The sequence below is a fragment of the Myzus persicae genome, unplaced genomic scaffold (assembly GCF_001856785.1).
Source record: "Myzus persicae strain clone G006 unplaced genomic scaffold, MPER_G0061.0, whole genome shotgun sequence".
Lineage (NCBI taxonomy): Eukaryota > Metazoa > Arthropoda > Insecta > Hemiptera > Aphididae > Myzus > Myzus persicae.
The window spans coordinates 149,944-167,549 of record NW_019104144.1 but is presented as its reverse complement, the minus strand read 5'-3'; the positions used below and the strand labels follow the sequence as shown (position 1 = coordinate 167,549).

Sequence of the window (17,606 nt, the reverse complement as noted above, 5' to 3'; positions counted from 1 at the left end):
TGATTTAATTTTAAAGTTAAACTTAAACATAAAAACAAAAAAAAAAACGATTTCACGTGACCGTATTTTATCTATGTTGAGCGTCGGCCAGAGAGAGAAAACAAATATTGTGCAGACATCCTCTTAATCATGATTAATATATTTAATATAATATTTTCATACGTTTTATCATGCTCTTCATAATACGTCTTAATAATCGTAATAGTACGGAGTTACTATACTGCGCGTTAGACAGACAGAGCAAGCAAATGTGGCCACTTGTCGTAGGTTTACGTTGGTTATGTAGTTAGCACTTGCTAACTTCATAGTGTGAGTGCAAATTTAAGTAGCTCTCTACGCATTACAATAACATAACGTTACATATTAAATTTCAATATTATGTTACAGTCCAAATAGTTTTCACATCATTAAGCTATGCAATATATTGTGTAGGGTATGGACTATAAGTACCTACTAATAGTTTTTAAACGGAGAAAATATTGTTACTGGCATTTAAAAAACAATTTAGTACCTAGGTACCGCTGACATTACGCGTAGTAACCAGTAGATAACTAGGTATGACAGTACTACTCGGCATCATATATTATATATAAATAAGTATTTCTGCAGGGGTATAGCCGATTTGTGTCAGTCACACATGATTTCGTGTAGGTATTCGAATATTTTGGTCTTTACAGAGAATCATAAAATATGCACTTTGCGCATTTACCATACGTAATTAATAAAACATGCAGCATCGCCTTAACCAATTAATTCATTATCGATAATTAATAGTCCGCAAACGATTAGGAGGTACCTATATGCTGACTGTACTGAACGTCTTGACTTCGCATATTCATTACAACAAACCTATTATAAAGAATATCTGTCTTGTGTCGTGTAACGTGTAAACATAATATGTCCATACAGAACCCAACCTAACCATACAGAATCATGGAAATTATTATTAACAATAACAAAAAATATTTATGTACTTCCAAATATTATTTAGTGTAAAGTTCTGTTACCTACCATGTTTTCTATTTCATATTATATAATGATAAATTCATGGTAAATACCTATACGATTTTTCATCAATATTGCATAACATTAATAAATTACTTTTCCTCAAATCTAATTAATTACATAAGAACTCGTTTGACATTTCTTTGTAATAAACTAATGTATATAGGTACTTACATAATGTTAATATTTTGGAAATAAACAAAAAATAAAAATATTATTCAGATATTTGATAACAATATTTATAATTGTCCATTGACCTTACACATAGGTAATACCTGTTTGGCTGTTTACAAACACATTAATTATTATTCAAAAAATATTATTCGTGGGTAATTGAAACTTTTGAAGTGTATTATTATATATTATTCACACAACGACATTTATAAATCCAATGTTTACGTTGAAATTAATACAACTTGGTACTGCATTACTAATAGTAAAATAAATTACTTTAATAGCAACAATATCATAAAATATACTTATTAATATAGACGGTCTTCGCTCAGTACTGTTTTCCCTTGGCTACACTGCAATGATTTTATATTATTCAATTCTAATTTAACACACCGATTACAGTGTAATTATTATTATTACACCAGTACAAGATATCTATAAAAAAAAAAGCAGACTTCAGAGCGGTAACCGCTTGCACACCTTTTTTTTGGTGTTTTGTAGTTGGTGCGATTTACCAATAACTAGGTACTCTTTTTATTAGGTAGGTATACTCTTAATAAGTACTGTACGTCTTTGCCTATATTATTATAACTTAATTGGTCAAACAACTATTAAGTTGAATAATGCTTGTCCTAGATTTTTAATTTAAACAATTAATAGGTTCGTTCTAAGTTGGTAGAAAACATACTGCTGAACTGAAGACATGGAACGCATATTAAACATGAAGATAATGAAGATAAGAAAATATCATCCATTTTGTTTCAAAAGTTGAAAAGAGTGGTGGAGTTATTACCTACTGAAGTTAAGCCGTTTATTTAGATTTAAGACTAATTAGATATTTGAATTATTGTGGTAGTAAAATGCATAGTTAAATAATTGCAGTGGTCGAAGGGAGGAGGGGGTGGCATCTCTCCACTTTTTATTATTCACATTTTCCATTACTCCGCTTCTTTTATACGACTGTTTAAACGATATATGGGAACTATAAAAATTATGAAAGGTATCCTTCCACTTATTTCGAGTCAGTTAGATCACTCAATACTTGTTACCTTAGTATTTCGTTTTAAGGTTTAAGCTACATACTTATTTAAATTTTGTCAATTTAATCAATGTGTCGAGTCTGAAAAAGAGTTTAACTACACGTGGATTCAGGTTTAAGATCAGTAGATACCCATTGAGTGTATCAATAGGCACGTAGTGAGGAGCATTAAAAATTCTGTGCAAAGCAGTGTTCTAGAAAGTTAATTTATTTAGATTTAATTTTTTTACCATTACCCCGAATTGGATTCGTCCATCAAATATTATGCAAATAATATTTCACTGATATACGATCTTCTTTTTTCTAGGAGATAATTCCATTGTTCATATTATATAGTATAGATAATACAAATATGAGTTACCTAAATAATAAGAATGCAGTTATTAATTTGTTATTTTGGCTGTACAATTTTAGGTAGGACACACAATTATTGTCAAAATCAAGTCTTACCAAGTACGAAGTTCCCATCACAGTATTACCTACATAAATAGTTATTATTATAATAGCACTCAAAAGATATAATTTTAATAACCCCAGTACCGGCAGTACCTACCTATGTTTGAAATTGTTTATTATTATCTTCATACTAACCTATTGCCAAAAAATAAAACAAGAATACTTTTCTTTCGTTTATAATGATGTATAAATAACTTTATAAGTATAGACATATAGTAAACAATAATAATATGACGTATAAATATGACCTAGTCAATATTAATAAAAATATATTACATATTTTATTTACGCTACATATTTGCTAACGCTATCTAGTAACGAAATTCGTTACCAAAATACGTAGATGCACATTGATGAAAAGATGTTATTAAATGTTCAAAATTTAACTTTTTTAGCTTTAAATTTTAATATATTTTAAATCACTAACTTATATAATTTTGCTACTGGCATAAAATATGTTATATAATACCAATTTTATTTTAAGTTTTAATTTAAGTATTAGTATTTAATTATTTATAAATAACTTTTATTAAAAAACACTACATTAGAAGAACAAGAATATATTTTGTCAATATTTCATGAACTTGGGGGACAAATGTAGTCTGTACTAAATTACACAATTCATGAGAATAAATTGCACAAGTCTTTTAGCTAAGTGCATAATTTATACTCATTTTACGAAATGGGAAATAAAATAAGTTAACATAACATAAATTGATATTCTATCAGTGAATACCTCATACATATATAATATTATATTATTTATGTATAAGACTAGTACGGTTAGATATAGACGTATAGTAGATACTAGATGTATATAAAATTCTAGGTGATTGGTATTCTAACAATGTGTGACCTACCCAGCTACCCATATCCATAGGGATCCCATAAGGAAATAAGTGATACTTACTGGATATTTAGTATTACAAGTAGATAAGTATTTAAAAAAATAAATGTTACATTCTATTTTTCATATCAATATCGATATATATATATATATACAATTACCAACCATATGAAACATATGTCATTTCAAGATAAATTTTATTGAATCTGTTAAATCTTTTTGAGGTCTTTTTATCGATTTTTATAAACCTAATTCGAATACAAAATATCAAATTAACTAATTAGATGCCAACATTATGCCAGGTTACACTAAAAATTTGCAAATTGTATTGAACAAATAACAAAGTACAGTCTGTATTTATTACTTAGCCGTGTCCCCATACATATTGATAAATTCATAACCCCCCTCCCTCCTCAAAAAGATCCTATTATAGTTATACGCCTCTGGGGACAGGTACTGAGGTAGGTATTATTCAGAAGTCACATATTAATGTTTCATTGATAATAACTTCCCTATCATTAAAGAAAATTTTTTAAAACCTATAATATTGGTTAATGTTAATATTAATGTACATTGAACATGCAATTGTACAAATATTAACTATACGTATAGTATTAATAATATTGTCTATTATATTATAGTAATTATTGGTAATATTAAATACCTATAACCTATGTTCCAATGAAAATCGTATTTCTATTTAAATGTCCCCAAAAGTAAATTTAATTCAATAATAAAATGAAGCGCCAGCTATGATTGACGTTGTTTGATATATTTTACACAATATACCTATAACGTTTATTATGTGACATGTGAGATGAGCACTATAAAACAATTTATAGTGAAAATATATAATATAATGTATATTATTGTATTGTCTTATTAGAAAGGCATTCTCAGTATACGTTTATCAAACACATAGATTATAACATTTTAGTATTGTAACTACAGAACTTTGGTAAATAAAATGAAAACATTGAATATTTTTTGGCTGAGGAACAGGCATAACATTGGCAAATATATATTTAGGTTAAGGTCAAACCTTTGAATAGTTCTATAGTAAAAAAAAATTGGTAAACATGCAAATTGAACAGTTGTCAATTTCTTATATTTCCACACTATATATGGACATATTGATGTGTCTTATGAATAGGTAGCTAGGTACATCATATTATGCATTTATACTTGTTGGGTCTATTCATCATGACTTTAGTTGCCATAGTTACTAATTCCATATTACTATAATTAGCTTTGCTAAATAATATTAATAAAACTTATTGACGGTATAAATAAAACGGAATTTTTGTCCTAGTGGATAAACTGCTTATTACCTACCTACCTAATGATTGTAGCTACATTATAATTTTAATTTGTAAATGTAGCCATATGGCCATATAGGTTAGAAGTTAAGACACTTATACTTACCATTATTATATTTATACCCACTAATTGTATTAGGAAATAAAATATTATTAGGTTGGCACTTACAGATTTAATTTAATTGTAGGTTCATAAATTAGGAAAGGTACTATAAATTAGCATGCCAACGAGTACCTAGACTGTTATTTTCTGTTTCTATTTACTTACACTCAGACAAATCAGACACACGCAGCAGTGTAATTACACAAATAATATGTGTAGTGAATGAAGTGACGTAGATTAAACTATACGACCTACCTACCTATATAATATATTATTTTGTAAGGTTGATAGTATCAACAAACATATTCCGTTCGTGTATATTGTTCAGTGGATACCTACTAGATAGATGCTTGAATAATTTTTATTTTAATAATTGTACACTGTGTACCTATACTTATACGTGAAATATGTATAACATTATTATTATTTAATATATTTTTTTTTAGACTTGTTACCATTTGTTATAGCTAGGTTGGACTCAAATAACATTAATATAAAATCTTACGGCATTTTCGCTTATTATGTGATTGATTAGTGATTACATATTTACATATATATATACCTAACTACCACAGAATAATATTCTGTGTAAATACTAACCGATATAATAGTCGAAATATCAGCTTTTATAATTTATTAATTTGATAGTTTAGTACATTACAAGTATTTGCAGACGTACTACACTACTACCTATCAAATATTGACTTCAATATGGTATTGGGTGTGATAATATTTTTCATAAAAATAGACCGTTGGCCAATGGCATCGAGTGAGGAACCAAATAAAATAATAAACCACGAAAAGACATAGATATACATTAATACAGACATCAAAAATCGAAACATTGATGATGTATTACAGGTCGGATGATAGTCATTATAGTCACTGCTCCCTCGCCTCACACTGCACTTTTGCAGTTTAATCTACAGTTTTCACCACGGCCAACCAGTTTAATATTTTATTTGTATACGTGCTAAACCCGCTTAATACACGAGTACGATGAACGATTATTAAAGTTTACAATATAAATATTAGGTACATAATACATATTATTAAGTTAACCTAAATTAATTAAAATACATTTACAATTTAAAAGTAGGATCCACGTGTTATTATTATTATTATTAGCTTTGGACATCACCCGTTTTAGATACGTATCATAAGCAAAGCTGAAAAACCAATAGAGAAACAAAAATAAATATGCGCAACACGTAGGTAATTAAGTTACTGAAATAGGGCATATAGATAACATGGATATATTTACGAACGCCAATGAGGATACTGGACACCACCACCTCGAAAGTCGAAGACAATATTACTACTTGAGAATTTGAGATGCATCTATCATATTGAAAACTATTATTGTTAACGACCAAGTTAAAACCAGTTAAAACGATAAACATATAATTTAAGGCTGATACATTATACATTTTAAGTTATTAAGTTTTAACTTGAGACCACTTGTTGAGATGCGCCAGCTTTGACATGAACCGGACAACGGGGCATTAGGTGAACAGCGATGCTGCTAAGAATGATTTAACTGCTGAATGTTGACATCCGCAGTACCTACGCCTCCGTATTATTAATGATGATATTTAATTTGTCGTTTGAAAACAACTCTGGACGGAGATTCGATTCGATTCGATATTATTTTATACTAGAAGCTTTATACAACTACATGGTATTTAAAATTAAAAATGAATATTGTATTAAATTTCCAAAGATTGGAATTTGGAAACTAAAATGAAATGCCATATTTAAATAAAAACAAAAACATTTTCTCAAACGTGACCTAAGTATATTCTTATGATTGTTAAGACTAATTATAATTCAATAGGTTTAAGGTTGATTACGTAATATACCAACATCATCACTTAAACTGCATTGCCTATGGCGAGTAGCACCCACAGGTTTTCCATGAACCAGTGCACCTATACTTTTAGTCCCCCCACCCCAAAATGAATCATTAATGCTTGACACTGACAATTAGCTATGCTGTTTCATCAAAATTTAAATGCTCAATATTGAACCTAAGCAACACTCTTCTGTAGTTCAGTACTAACATTTCTCTGAAATAAATTTTAAAATATTACAAATTGCCATAGGAATAATTATTTTGTTTTTGTCAGGGGTTCGAAAACAAAAATATATCCCAACCAGCAACTTTTGCTCAGGACTGTTTTATCAAATATCGATTATGATTTCAAATTTATTACTAATGCATTAACAGCAACGATAACAGTTATTAATTATTATGAATAAAATTATAAATATATAGTATTCAGTTTTCAGTTCTAATTTCAAATAATATCGGATGTCTGTACCATACCGCACCTATGTTTTTAATACCGAAAATACCATAGCACGAAGGAACCTAAAGAATAAAAGTATCATTTTATGGTGAGCGATGCGTTTGCAGAGATTGAGTCATTATAGTGTTTACATGTATGACCACTATGGCAATGGCCAATGACGTCCAGGCATGCGACATTACTACTTTAGTATTTAGACATTTAGAGTAACTCGAAACTAAGGTTTAAAAAATCTTTCCAAATGGGTTGGTACCTGATTTCATTAAGGACTTCCTCACAAAATACTTTTGGCCAGATCTGTGATCAGCCTTAAGCCTATATATGTACTGAACCGAGGGTTTGTGTGACGACGGACGATGTGGTGTAGTTTGGTGAGTTGAGCCTTGGTACTTTTTCTCTCCTTATAGTTATTGTGTCTATAATATTTCTCCCTCCCTACCATTCTACTCAGCCTCATACAGTACTCAAAGGTAAAAATAATAATATTATATAATATGAATAATATGAATATGTATCTTAAAATAGTGTCCAATCGCCGATAGTTCAAATTTCGCGGGCTTCGACGCCGGACGCATCCAAAGACATTCATGTTTAAATTATCAATAACGTTTACACTGCTCCGCCCCCCGCCCACCGTCCAATAAACAGCTGCCTGCGCAACAATACACAAAAAATTTTCCGAGTGATTGTCGAATGTTGATTTGTGTGCGTAATAGCTTGAAAACCTGTGTCGATTGTCGAAAGTTTCAATAGTTCTACTCTACTTGGGTTGTCAATATTTTCGGATTACATTGTATGATACCTTTTTATCTATACGGTGAGGATTATCGATAGACATACGTGTGTTGGGAAAGCGAAACAAATAAATACATATTATTATTACTCGCATATTATAATATAATATATACAACATATACGTATATATAATATAACAATTAAATTTCTGAGGTAAGTACCGCAACAAAAGGTTATCATATTATACTATTATTTGGAGGACATGAACGCCAGTCCTTCCTGCTCAGAATCCGTTTCTTAAGGTATTCAATTCTTCCGAAAAAAACCATAATTCATAATATTACATATCACGTTTTGCATTTTGATAATCTATTTACGTCGATCAGCTTCACTAACCTACTTTAATGCGAAATTCAGTCGACGTTGGGCATTATCATTATTTTTTTCATCCAGCAGGTTTTGTCATGTCTGTTCTGAATCATATGTGTGATGATCAACCCGAGTGTCCATTGTGCATGGAAGCGTTTGAGGTGGATGACTTGAACTTCTTTCCATGTACATGTGGCTACCAGATATGTCGTTTTTGCTGGCATCGTATTCGTACCGATGAGAATGGCTTGTGTCCAGCATGCCGCAAACCTTACCCTGAGGATCCAGCTGATTTCAAGCCGCTCAGTCGAGAAGAAGTAGCTAAATTAAAGGCAGAGAAACGACAAAAACATCAACAAAAAAAGAACAAGATCACTGAGGATAGAAAAGTGTTAAATAACATGCGAGTACTGCAAAAAAACTTAGTGTTTGTAGTTGGTCTGCCTAATCGGATATCAGAAGCTGAAGTAAATATTCAAGCCTTTATTTGTGTTATATATGTTCCTTCCAGTCAATTAAAATTACTATTACTAGTAAATATTAATACCTTTCATCCTAAATCATAAATTAAGTTATTAGAAATAATGTATTTAAATATTATTCTATAAAACACAAAAAAAAATAACCTCGTTTTGTAACAATAATCTCGCGAGGAATCATAAAGTAAATATTAATACATATCTAAGTATTTAAAATCAACATATACATGTATGATAACATTGTTTTGTTGATTATTATTATCAAAGTCTAGAACTATTTAAATAAACACATAAATACACATTTTAAAATGTAATATAATATTCGTTAAAACCCAAAAACAAAGCCATTTTACTAACGTAGATGAGTAACTTTTTATACCTATTACTCATATTAGTGTCTCAAAAATTATGATAAAAATTAAAAACATATTTGTGTACACTTATAAGTTAAAGTACCAAAATTCAATAAAATATAGTGCTGTAGAGTTCTATTGTAGTTATTATCATTTTTTTAATATTGATAAAATTTACTCAATTATATATACTGACAATTTTCAATATTTTATTCTGGATTCAAGGTTGCACATTAAAAAAATTATGTATTAACGTTTTTAGTTGCTTTTAACTTAAAAGTTATTGAGGATATTTTTATACGTCAGTCTCAGAAAAAAAAAATGTATGTTTAATGATATAAATATTCTTCTATTTCAATATTGTTGAATTTTTGGAACTTTTTTATAATTTGATTATGATCAGGCTTAGATCAACGCAAGTGCAAACAATTTCATCACTTATGTTCATCCAATCTGTATCTGTTCTAAAAAAAATATCATTATGTAACGTTTTTAAATAAATAGAATGGTGCAAACCATTTATTATACAATGTATCATATCATTAATATAATAATAAACGTCTTTGACTTGTTTTAAAATTATTTTCTTTATTAGTTTAAATTAAAAAAAATTTGTACGTGCTTTGTAAGATGCATTAAATTTTAGAAGTATGACTATGCCACAAGTTGATTCATGCAATAAGCCCCAATTTCTTTTAGTCAACTCCTATAATTGGTACAACATAATAACGGATTAACCTGACAAATGAAATAACTTGTTCTAATCAATATTTAAAAAAAAATACGATTTATATAATGTATAGACTTATGTTATTAAAAGGGTTAGGTTTGGTTATTTTCTATGGCCCATAAAGTACAGTATAATATTTATTTATATTTATTTTTAATACTAAAAATAAAAAATAATTTTAATTTATTTAACTTTTTGTGCAAAAATCCAAATTTCTAAATCTTATTTTTAGGAGAACGTTGATTGTAAAAACCGAAGTAAATTAATTTGAAACATAATCAATATGTCTTTTTCCAGATATACCTTTTGGGAATTCTTAGACATCAATCTAAAATTATATATAATTTATATAATTTTCATACGTCTAACTAGTATCGACTTTTCATTTGTCTTAACTTTTTGTAACTTTCTAATCAAATATTGGTTTCTCCATTGAAATTAGTAGACTGAAAATTACATTTTTTTAAGTCTTTTTATTTCTTATTAACTGGTCTAGTACAAAATTACGTATACTATTTCTTTCAAAGCAAAAGTACATGTACATTATTTGATAATAATAATTGAAAATCTTCTATCAATCTTTTTTTTACATTGATATAACACTACATAAAAAAAATTATATTCTTTAGTAGAACAAAATAATTATATAAAAATTATATATAATTTATCAATAGGATAAGCAAATTGACTAGTTAAAAATATTCATTAATTTTTATTTTTTATTATTATTTTGTAAAATTTAGTTGTTATTTGAAATTATGTATAGAAGAGTTTAAATGTTTAAAATAATAATTTTTATTCTTACTTTTAAGATATTTGAAAAAGTATAATACTAATAAAGATAAACATAGATATAAATCTAATTACAACATGAGATAAATTTTAATTTACAATTTTTAGTAAAAAATGATGATTTATTTTAACATAATATGTATGAACTACAAATACCAAAATAAGTCCAACTTGAACAATGTGTAATTTGTATATTTAAATTGTACTCTATTTGGAAATATTGTGAAATTTTAGACGCTCAAGAAACATGAATATTTTGGAAAATTTGGAAAAATATTAAAAGTTGTTATAAATCAAAGTACTTCGTATATTGGCACACAGGTAAAATAATATTGTAGCTATATAAATTGTCATAATGTTTATTACATAAATATAATTATAATCTCAATTGTATTTTTAATTTTTAGGGTCCAAGTGCAAGTGCTTATGTAACATACTCAAGATGCGAAGATGCGCTTAGGGCTATACTTGCTGTCAACAATGTCATTATAGATAATAGAGTATTAAAAGCATCTTTGGGTACAACAAAATATTGTTCAAATTTTATGAAAAATCAACCTTGTCCAAAAACTGATTGCATGTATTTACACGAAATGGGTAAATAGTTAATTATTTCATACACTATTTCATTTATTAATATGAAAAAATATATGTTTACAGGAGAACCGGAAGCAAGTTTTACAAAAGATGAAATGCAGCAGGGTAAACATCAAGAATATGAAAAGAAATTATATGAGCAATACAATGTTGTGTTAAGGTGGGTTATTATTATTATTATTATTCAAAATTAGTTTTTTATTTATTTTTTATATATAGTAGGAGACCAGAAAATTCTCCTCCAATTCAAATTTCTTCAGGTAATAATGGTGTGATTGAAAATTTGTCACAAAATAATAAGGAATCTTGGCCTTCTCTCAATAATGGTACATCACGCAATGATTCTCCAGGTAAATTATCTATAACCTTTATAAGTAAACTACATATTTACATTCTTGTATACTTATTGATCAAATTTAAATTTGTATTTAGTTGAAGATGATAGATTATATGAAGTTGAATTTAATTTAACAAATCACAATTCACACTCAGATAAAACTTTAGAAAAAGTTGAATCTCAAAATGTTAAAATCAATGGTCATAAAAACAAAAAGAAATCTAGTTCACCAGAAAATAGGTTTGTAACTTATTTATTTTTTTATAATTTTAAAATAATATTTACTTTACTAATAAATATAATATTGTATTCTTAGGAAAGGTAAGGTCAAAACTCCAAGTTCTATACCTTCAGCTGAAGAAGAACAATTAAGTACATTAGATGGTGAATGTACCGAAAATAAAAGAAATTTGATTAAAGAAATTTGGAATAATGAACCATCTCTTAGCAATAACCAATTAGAAAACGATACCCAAAGCGGTATGTACTTATGAATTTATTACACTTTTCATTTATATTTAACTTGATATAACTTAGGTCTTGTATAGATACTATCTCTAAAACCATTGTTTTAATTTTATATTACTATTGCCATGTAGACAGTAGACCCATCATAATTGTTTTGAATATTTTGATCAAGTTTTGTAATTCTTAGAAAAAAACCATTAATTCCCAAAATATTTGGGTAACGAATAAATTTAATGAATCTGTGTATTATATTTTGAGTGAAATAAACAATTTCCATTGTGGTGCAAGTATAATTTTTTTGTATTGGTAATTTAGATATATCTGAACTGTTTTTAGGGTATTTTTGATTCGGGACTAACTAATATCTGACTTTTTACCTTGATTACTGATGTTCTGACTTTATTTAAACTACCAATTACAGATTGTCGTACTAAGTGTTATGATAGTAGTGCAAATGTAAGTGGCTAATATCACTATTATTAAAAATGGATAGTTAATGCCAGGTTAAATTTCTATTGCCAAATTTGTCAAAAAATGTACTTTATTTCTTATTTTTTTAATTACACTCCAATGAAGGAAAGGATATTTTAATCACTCTTTAAGCAAAGCAGGTGTGCATTATTTCATAATTGTATTTCTTCAGCACGTATACAAATTATCCAATACATTGTATACAGAACTTAATATACTTCAGCATAAGCCTTTTATTTTTTACTTATCTAATTTGCGCTTCAAAAAGCTATAAAATGGCCTTTTTGTTGAATTTATATTATATCGTACTTTATTATTATACCACTATCTAGAAAAACTAGACTATTTTTTGGCTTAATTTCGTGTGGCCCAATGAGATTTCCTCAGTAGCTTGCCGGTTCAATCAGGGCCTGGCTAAAGTGTTTATCCACAGTTTTTTTTTTTTTAGGGGGGAAGCTTTTCACCTTTTTTGAAATCTTGGTGTTTATGATTATTAATAACCCAAACTAGAAAAAATACTAATTCAGAGCAGTATTTAGACTTAAGCCTAGGTATAGCTAAAACTAATAATTGTATAGATTTATTTTTTAAACCCAATAATTTTAATGTTAACCTAAATTCTTATAATAGAACTGTGCCCCACCCCCTATAATTCTAATTTTAGATTTCTTCCTTCATCGTCAGTTATCGTTTTATTGTTTTAAACTCTTTAAAATTGTTTTCTAATAATAATGTTCATTTTTTTATAATTATGCTTTGTTTAGAATCATTATTTGAAAATCCACAAAAGCCAGCTTCAATATTCGAACAAGATAACAATAATTCATTTTTCTCTTCAAATTTCTCTAAATTAACAAATGGTAAAACCAGTCCTGGTAAGATCAATTTTTTATAATTGTTTATTTTATTTTAATAATAATATTCATTTTTTGTATCCATTATGTACAGTATTAAACAGTGAACCCGATTGGAGTCCTCCGGTCAGTGCAATTTTACCCCCAATACCAGATGTCCTACCACAAGTACAAACATCTGAAGATTGGCAAGCAGCATTTGGTTTCTCAAATAATAGTAATAGTTCTCAGAATAATTATCCATCTTCGGATTTAAATAGAACAATGGTAAATATCTTATACATAGATATATGCAATATGTATGAATAAGTAATTAAAAAATATATATATCCATACATGTATTATGTATTGCAGTTAAATTTACCATCAGATGATGATATATTTGATTCAGTTTCGGTTACACAACGTGCACTTTCAGAATATATGGAACAACAAAATCATATTAATATGTATCAATCTAGACTTCAAAATTCCGGGTACAAATACAATTTAATGATGTCTTACTTAAAAATGACTGATCTTATAATTGTATATGTTTAACAATGTTTATAAATTAATTATTATTTTTTTAGGTTTCCTTATTGCACAAAATTAATGGATAATCTTCATATAAATAATACAGCTCCCACAAGAACTTGTTTACCGCCTCCTGGATTTTCATCGGCTCCTAATCAAGTCAATTCCTATGGTATCAGTATTCCTCGTAACACAGGTAACTTAAATTTTATATATTTCATGTATTAAAAATGAATTCTAAAATAATAATAGTACAAACTGCAAAGTTATATCAACAAAGTAAAAGTACCATGCAATTAACTATACTTAGGGCTGAGAATGTAATGCCCTAAAAATTTTAAATAATGCAGCTGTAAAATACACTTCATTTTTTAATTTTAAATAAGTTTCGCACCAAAAATCTCTTACGTAGACTTAAAAAAAAAAAAAATTGATTTCTTAATGTGTCACCTTTTGTAAACTTGAGTTTTGAATTGTGCAAACCCGTTTGAATAATAATTCGATTACACGCAATCCTTGTTAGCAAGTTTAAAAATTACTTTTATAAGCAAAATTCTAAATTTAAAAAACCTAATTTTAATGCAAAATGCCCGAAATGTTTAAATTATAACCTTGCAATTGAAAATTGTTAAAAAATGCAAGTTAAAAACTTCTTATTCTGATTAAAAAACTTTAAATGTATGTGTTATAAAGTGAGCAAATCGTAGCTAGGTTTAGAAAGCAATACTAAGTGCATCGAAATCCCAGCTCTAATTACACATGTTTAATATAATACATTTGTTGTCTGAATAGTATAATTAAATAGTTAATGTATGATATGTATTATCTATTAAGACCATTAGTGTAAATAAAAAGTAAGAAATTTAAAAATAATACTTAAATCAAAAAATACTTGCTAAAAAAATAAAATTTCCACAGTTTAATATTTAACTTTGTATTACAGGTAACACTAATAAATTGCCACAAAATAATCCATTTGCATTACAACAACAATTACGTCAATCATCTTCTCATAGTGAGTGTCAACAACACAGTATAAACTAGTTGTGAACAATAAATATGTTTTATATTTTTATGTAAATTTATACTATTCAGATTTGGATTGGTCATCAATAGATCCAGCAATAGTTACAGCTACTCCACATTGCAATTTATATACAACACCGCCGCCACCACCCGGTTTTAATATGAGACAAGCGTTTGACTCAAATCTATGGTTGTTTAACAACCTTATATAAATGTGCCTTTACCTCCATGTGATACTTGCGCAATAATGAAATAGTATGGCAAACACTTATTTCAATTTTGGTGTGTATTGAATTATTATTTGTACAAAAGAAATATGTATATAATCATTTATAAACAACTTTTTTTTTTTTACAGATAATGAAAACCTAACAAAATCCGCGCAATATATTATATTAATTTATTGAATTGTTTACAATTCAAGAAAATAAAAATTGCCAAACATTTATTATTAATACATTTATTATCTTAATTATTATTCTTATATATTATATAAATTGATTATCATAAAAATATTTAGAGCTGCTTTCAACATCATTTTATTATTATTTCATTTAGTTAATAGTTCTTGAAACAACGCCTAATCAATTATTAACTCTGTTGAAATTTCTGGAGGTAAATACGTACTGTGCAAATGGAATATTAAAACAATTTATTAAATTCTTACATTGATTACTGTTTTATTTGCTCAAAACCATGTTATTGAATTGAGTAAATGACAAATAAATGAAATGGGAAATTGTCTACTCTTGACTTTTAATACATCATTATTTTAGTATAATTGTATTGTTATTTTTTTACAAGTATGGCAACTGATTAGAATATTATTTTTAAATTTAAACATTCTCATTTGATATTTATTATTAATACATTTTCTATTTCATTTTAAGTAATAACGACTACGCGTAACTCATTTGTCTTCAGAATTAATGAGGGTAAAAATATGGGAAATTATATTTATTTTACATAATAAAAATTTGAGTTGTGATACATAGTTTTTAAAAATCTACTTTGTGAATATAACCACAAAAACAGATGATCCATGTTAAGGTTAACATGGGAGGCTGAGAATAAATTTAAAAATAAAATTCATTCAAACTCTCAAACCAAAATAAGATTATGTTAAGTCTGAAGAACTCTTGGCCAAAGCCCAATAGCATATATGACGTATAAAAAAAGTTATTGAAGCTGTCAAAGAAAAAAAAAATTATAATGACTTCATAAAATTTACCTTTTTTATTATTACTAATTAGTATAATTTGTGTAATTTTTACAATATTATACAATTAAAAATAATTTTGATATTTTCTCAAATTCTAATTTATTACGTTTTTTATAATTATATGATGTGGTAATAGAAACATGAAATATAATATCCTTAGCAGTAACATTTTTTTATAAGGGGATACAATACCAAATAACAATTTTAAAAACTAGAGAAGTTGCTCTGTTTTATATTAAGTGTTGAGTTTACCTCTTCATTCAGTAAGTCACTTATGGATATTTATTTATTTGAATTATTATCAAAAATATTGTACTAGGTCTTTTTAAATTAAATTGTCTAAATTATAATTGCAAATTTTTGTCATTTTATGAGAACGTTTGAAACTATAACGTATATAAAAAAAATTATGCCTTTGTGTTTTTGATACTTTTAAGGTGCTTCAAGAACAACTCATGTGGATTTTATATTATATTCTCAAGTTTTGAAAACCGTGCAAAAAAAAATTTATGGAAAAACAAGATCTAATAATGCTTATTATAACATCTAAAAATGTTCCTAAATTGGCTGTATGGTTTCTATATTTTTTAGCAATTGTTGTAAAAACAATTTATGAAAAATCTACTTTCAAGCTTTTTTACGCACAAACATTTTTAAAATAAAATGTATTAAAGACCCAAATTAAAATTTATATCTTCTAGAAGATGATCGTAATTATAAATATTTGGTGAAAAATTCAAGTCAACTGTTATTCATTTTGAGTTTACAGTAAATTAAAATATTATAAATGCTTGGAACTTATAGTAGTAAAATCGATGAGATTTGCAAATATAAAACATGCATAAACATAATATATCAAGTAAGCAAAGAAATTTTTTTTTATTAATTAAAAAACTTACTAATTTTTAGCCGTGTCTTATAAGTATATGATAATATGCTGTATACTAGTGTCTTGTTTATTACATTATTATAGTACACTAGCTGTACAACTCAACTTCGTCCTAGAAAAAAATGAACAAATATAAAATATAATTCCTCGGCTCATGGACAAACAGTATTGGTATAACTTGCTTTGCAAATCTCCCTATAATAATTTTTAATTAATTCTAGTTATCAATTCTCATACTAACCTAAACCTAACACACTGTAAAATGCAAATGAAGGAAAATCCCACACTTCTTTTTCATTTCTAATGGCTGGTTGAGCAACCTTTGAAAAATTTATTAAAAGACAGATAGATTTTTAAATTTGTTGATACTACTATATTATATCAAGTCTACGAGATGTTGAATATAACTTCTATGATATATGTATTTTAAAACATTTATTCATTTATGTTAGTCTTGACATCCTTATAAGACTCTATACGTTTTTTAATTCTCATCTGATGATTCAATAACAT

At 27.1% G+C, this 17,606-nt stretch overlaps 1 protein-coding gene across 6 annotated transcripts; it reads left to right on the top strand.

The window, feature by feature from the left end:
• The first annotated feature begins 7,946 nt into the window (after positions 1-7,946).
• Positions 7,947-15,763, top strand: LOC111039221 (CCR4-NOT transcription complex subunit 4). 6 transcript variants are annotated; one of them, XM_022322602.1, is made up of 15 exons: positions 7,947-8,072; positions 8,447-8,826; positions 10,948-11,034; positions 11,121-11,310; positions 11,374-11,470; positions 11,530-11,660; positions 11,743-11,887; positions 11,964-12,127; positions 13,351-13,461; positions 13,535-13,707; positions 13,795-13,916; positions 14,013-14,152; positions 14,900-14,971; positions 15,052-15,264; positions 15,340-15,763. In XM_022322602.1, the coding sequence occupies exons 1-14, from the start codon at positions 8,051-8,053 to the stop codon at positions 15,192-15,194; spliced, it is 1,977 nt and encodes a 658-aa protein (XP_022178294.1). In that variant the 5' UTR covers positions 7,947-8,050; the 3' UTR covers positions 15,195-15,264; positions 15,340-15,763. The 6 variants fall into 6 exon arrangements, with proteins under 6 accessions (XP_022178294.1, XP_022178295.1, XP_022178293.1 ...); XM_022322603.1 differs by having other exon boundaries at positions 7,953-8,072; positions 8,444-8,826; positions 11,533-11,660; XM_022322601.1 differs by having other exon boundaries at positions 7,953-8,072; positions 8,444-8,826.
• Positions 15,764-17,606: the final 1,843 nt, after the last annotated feature.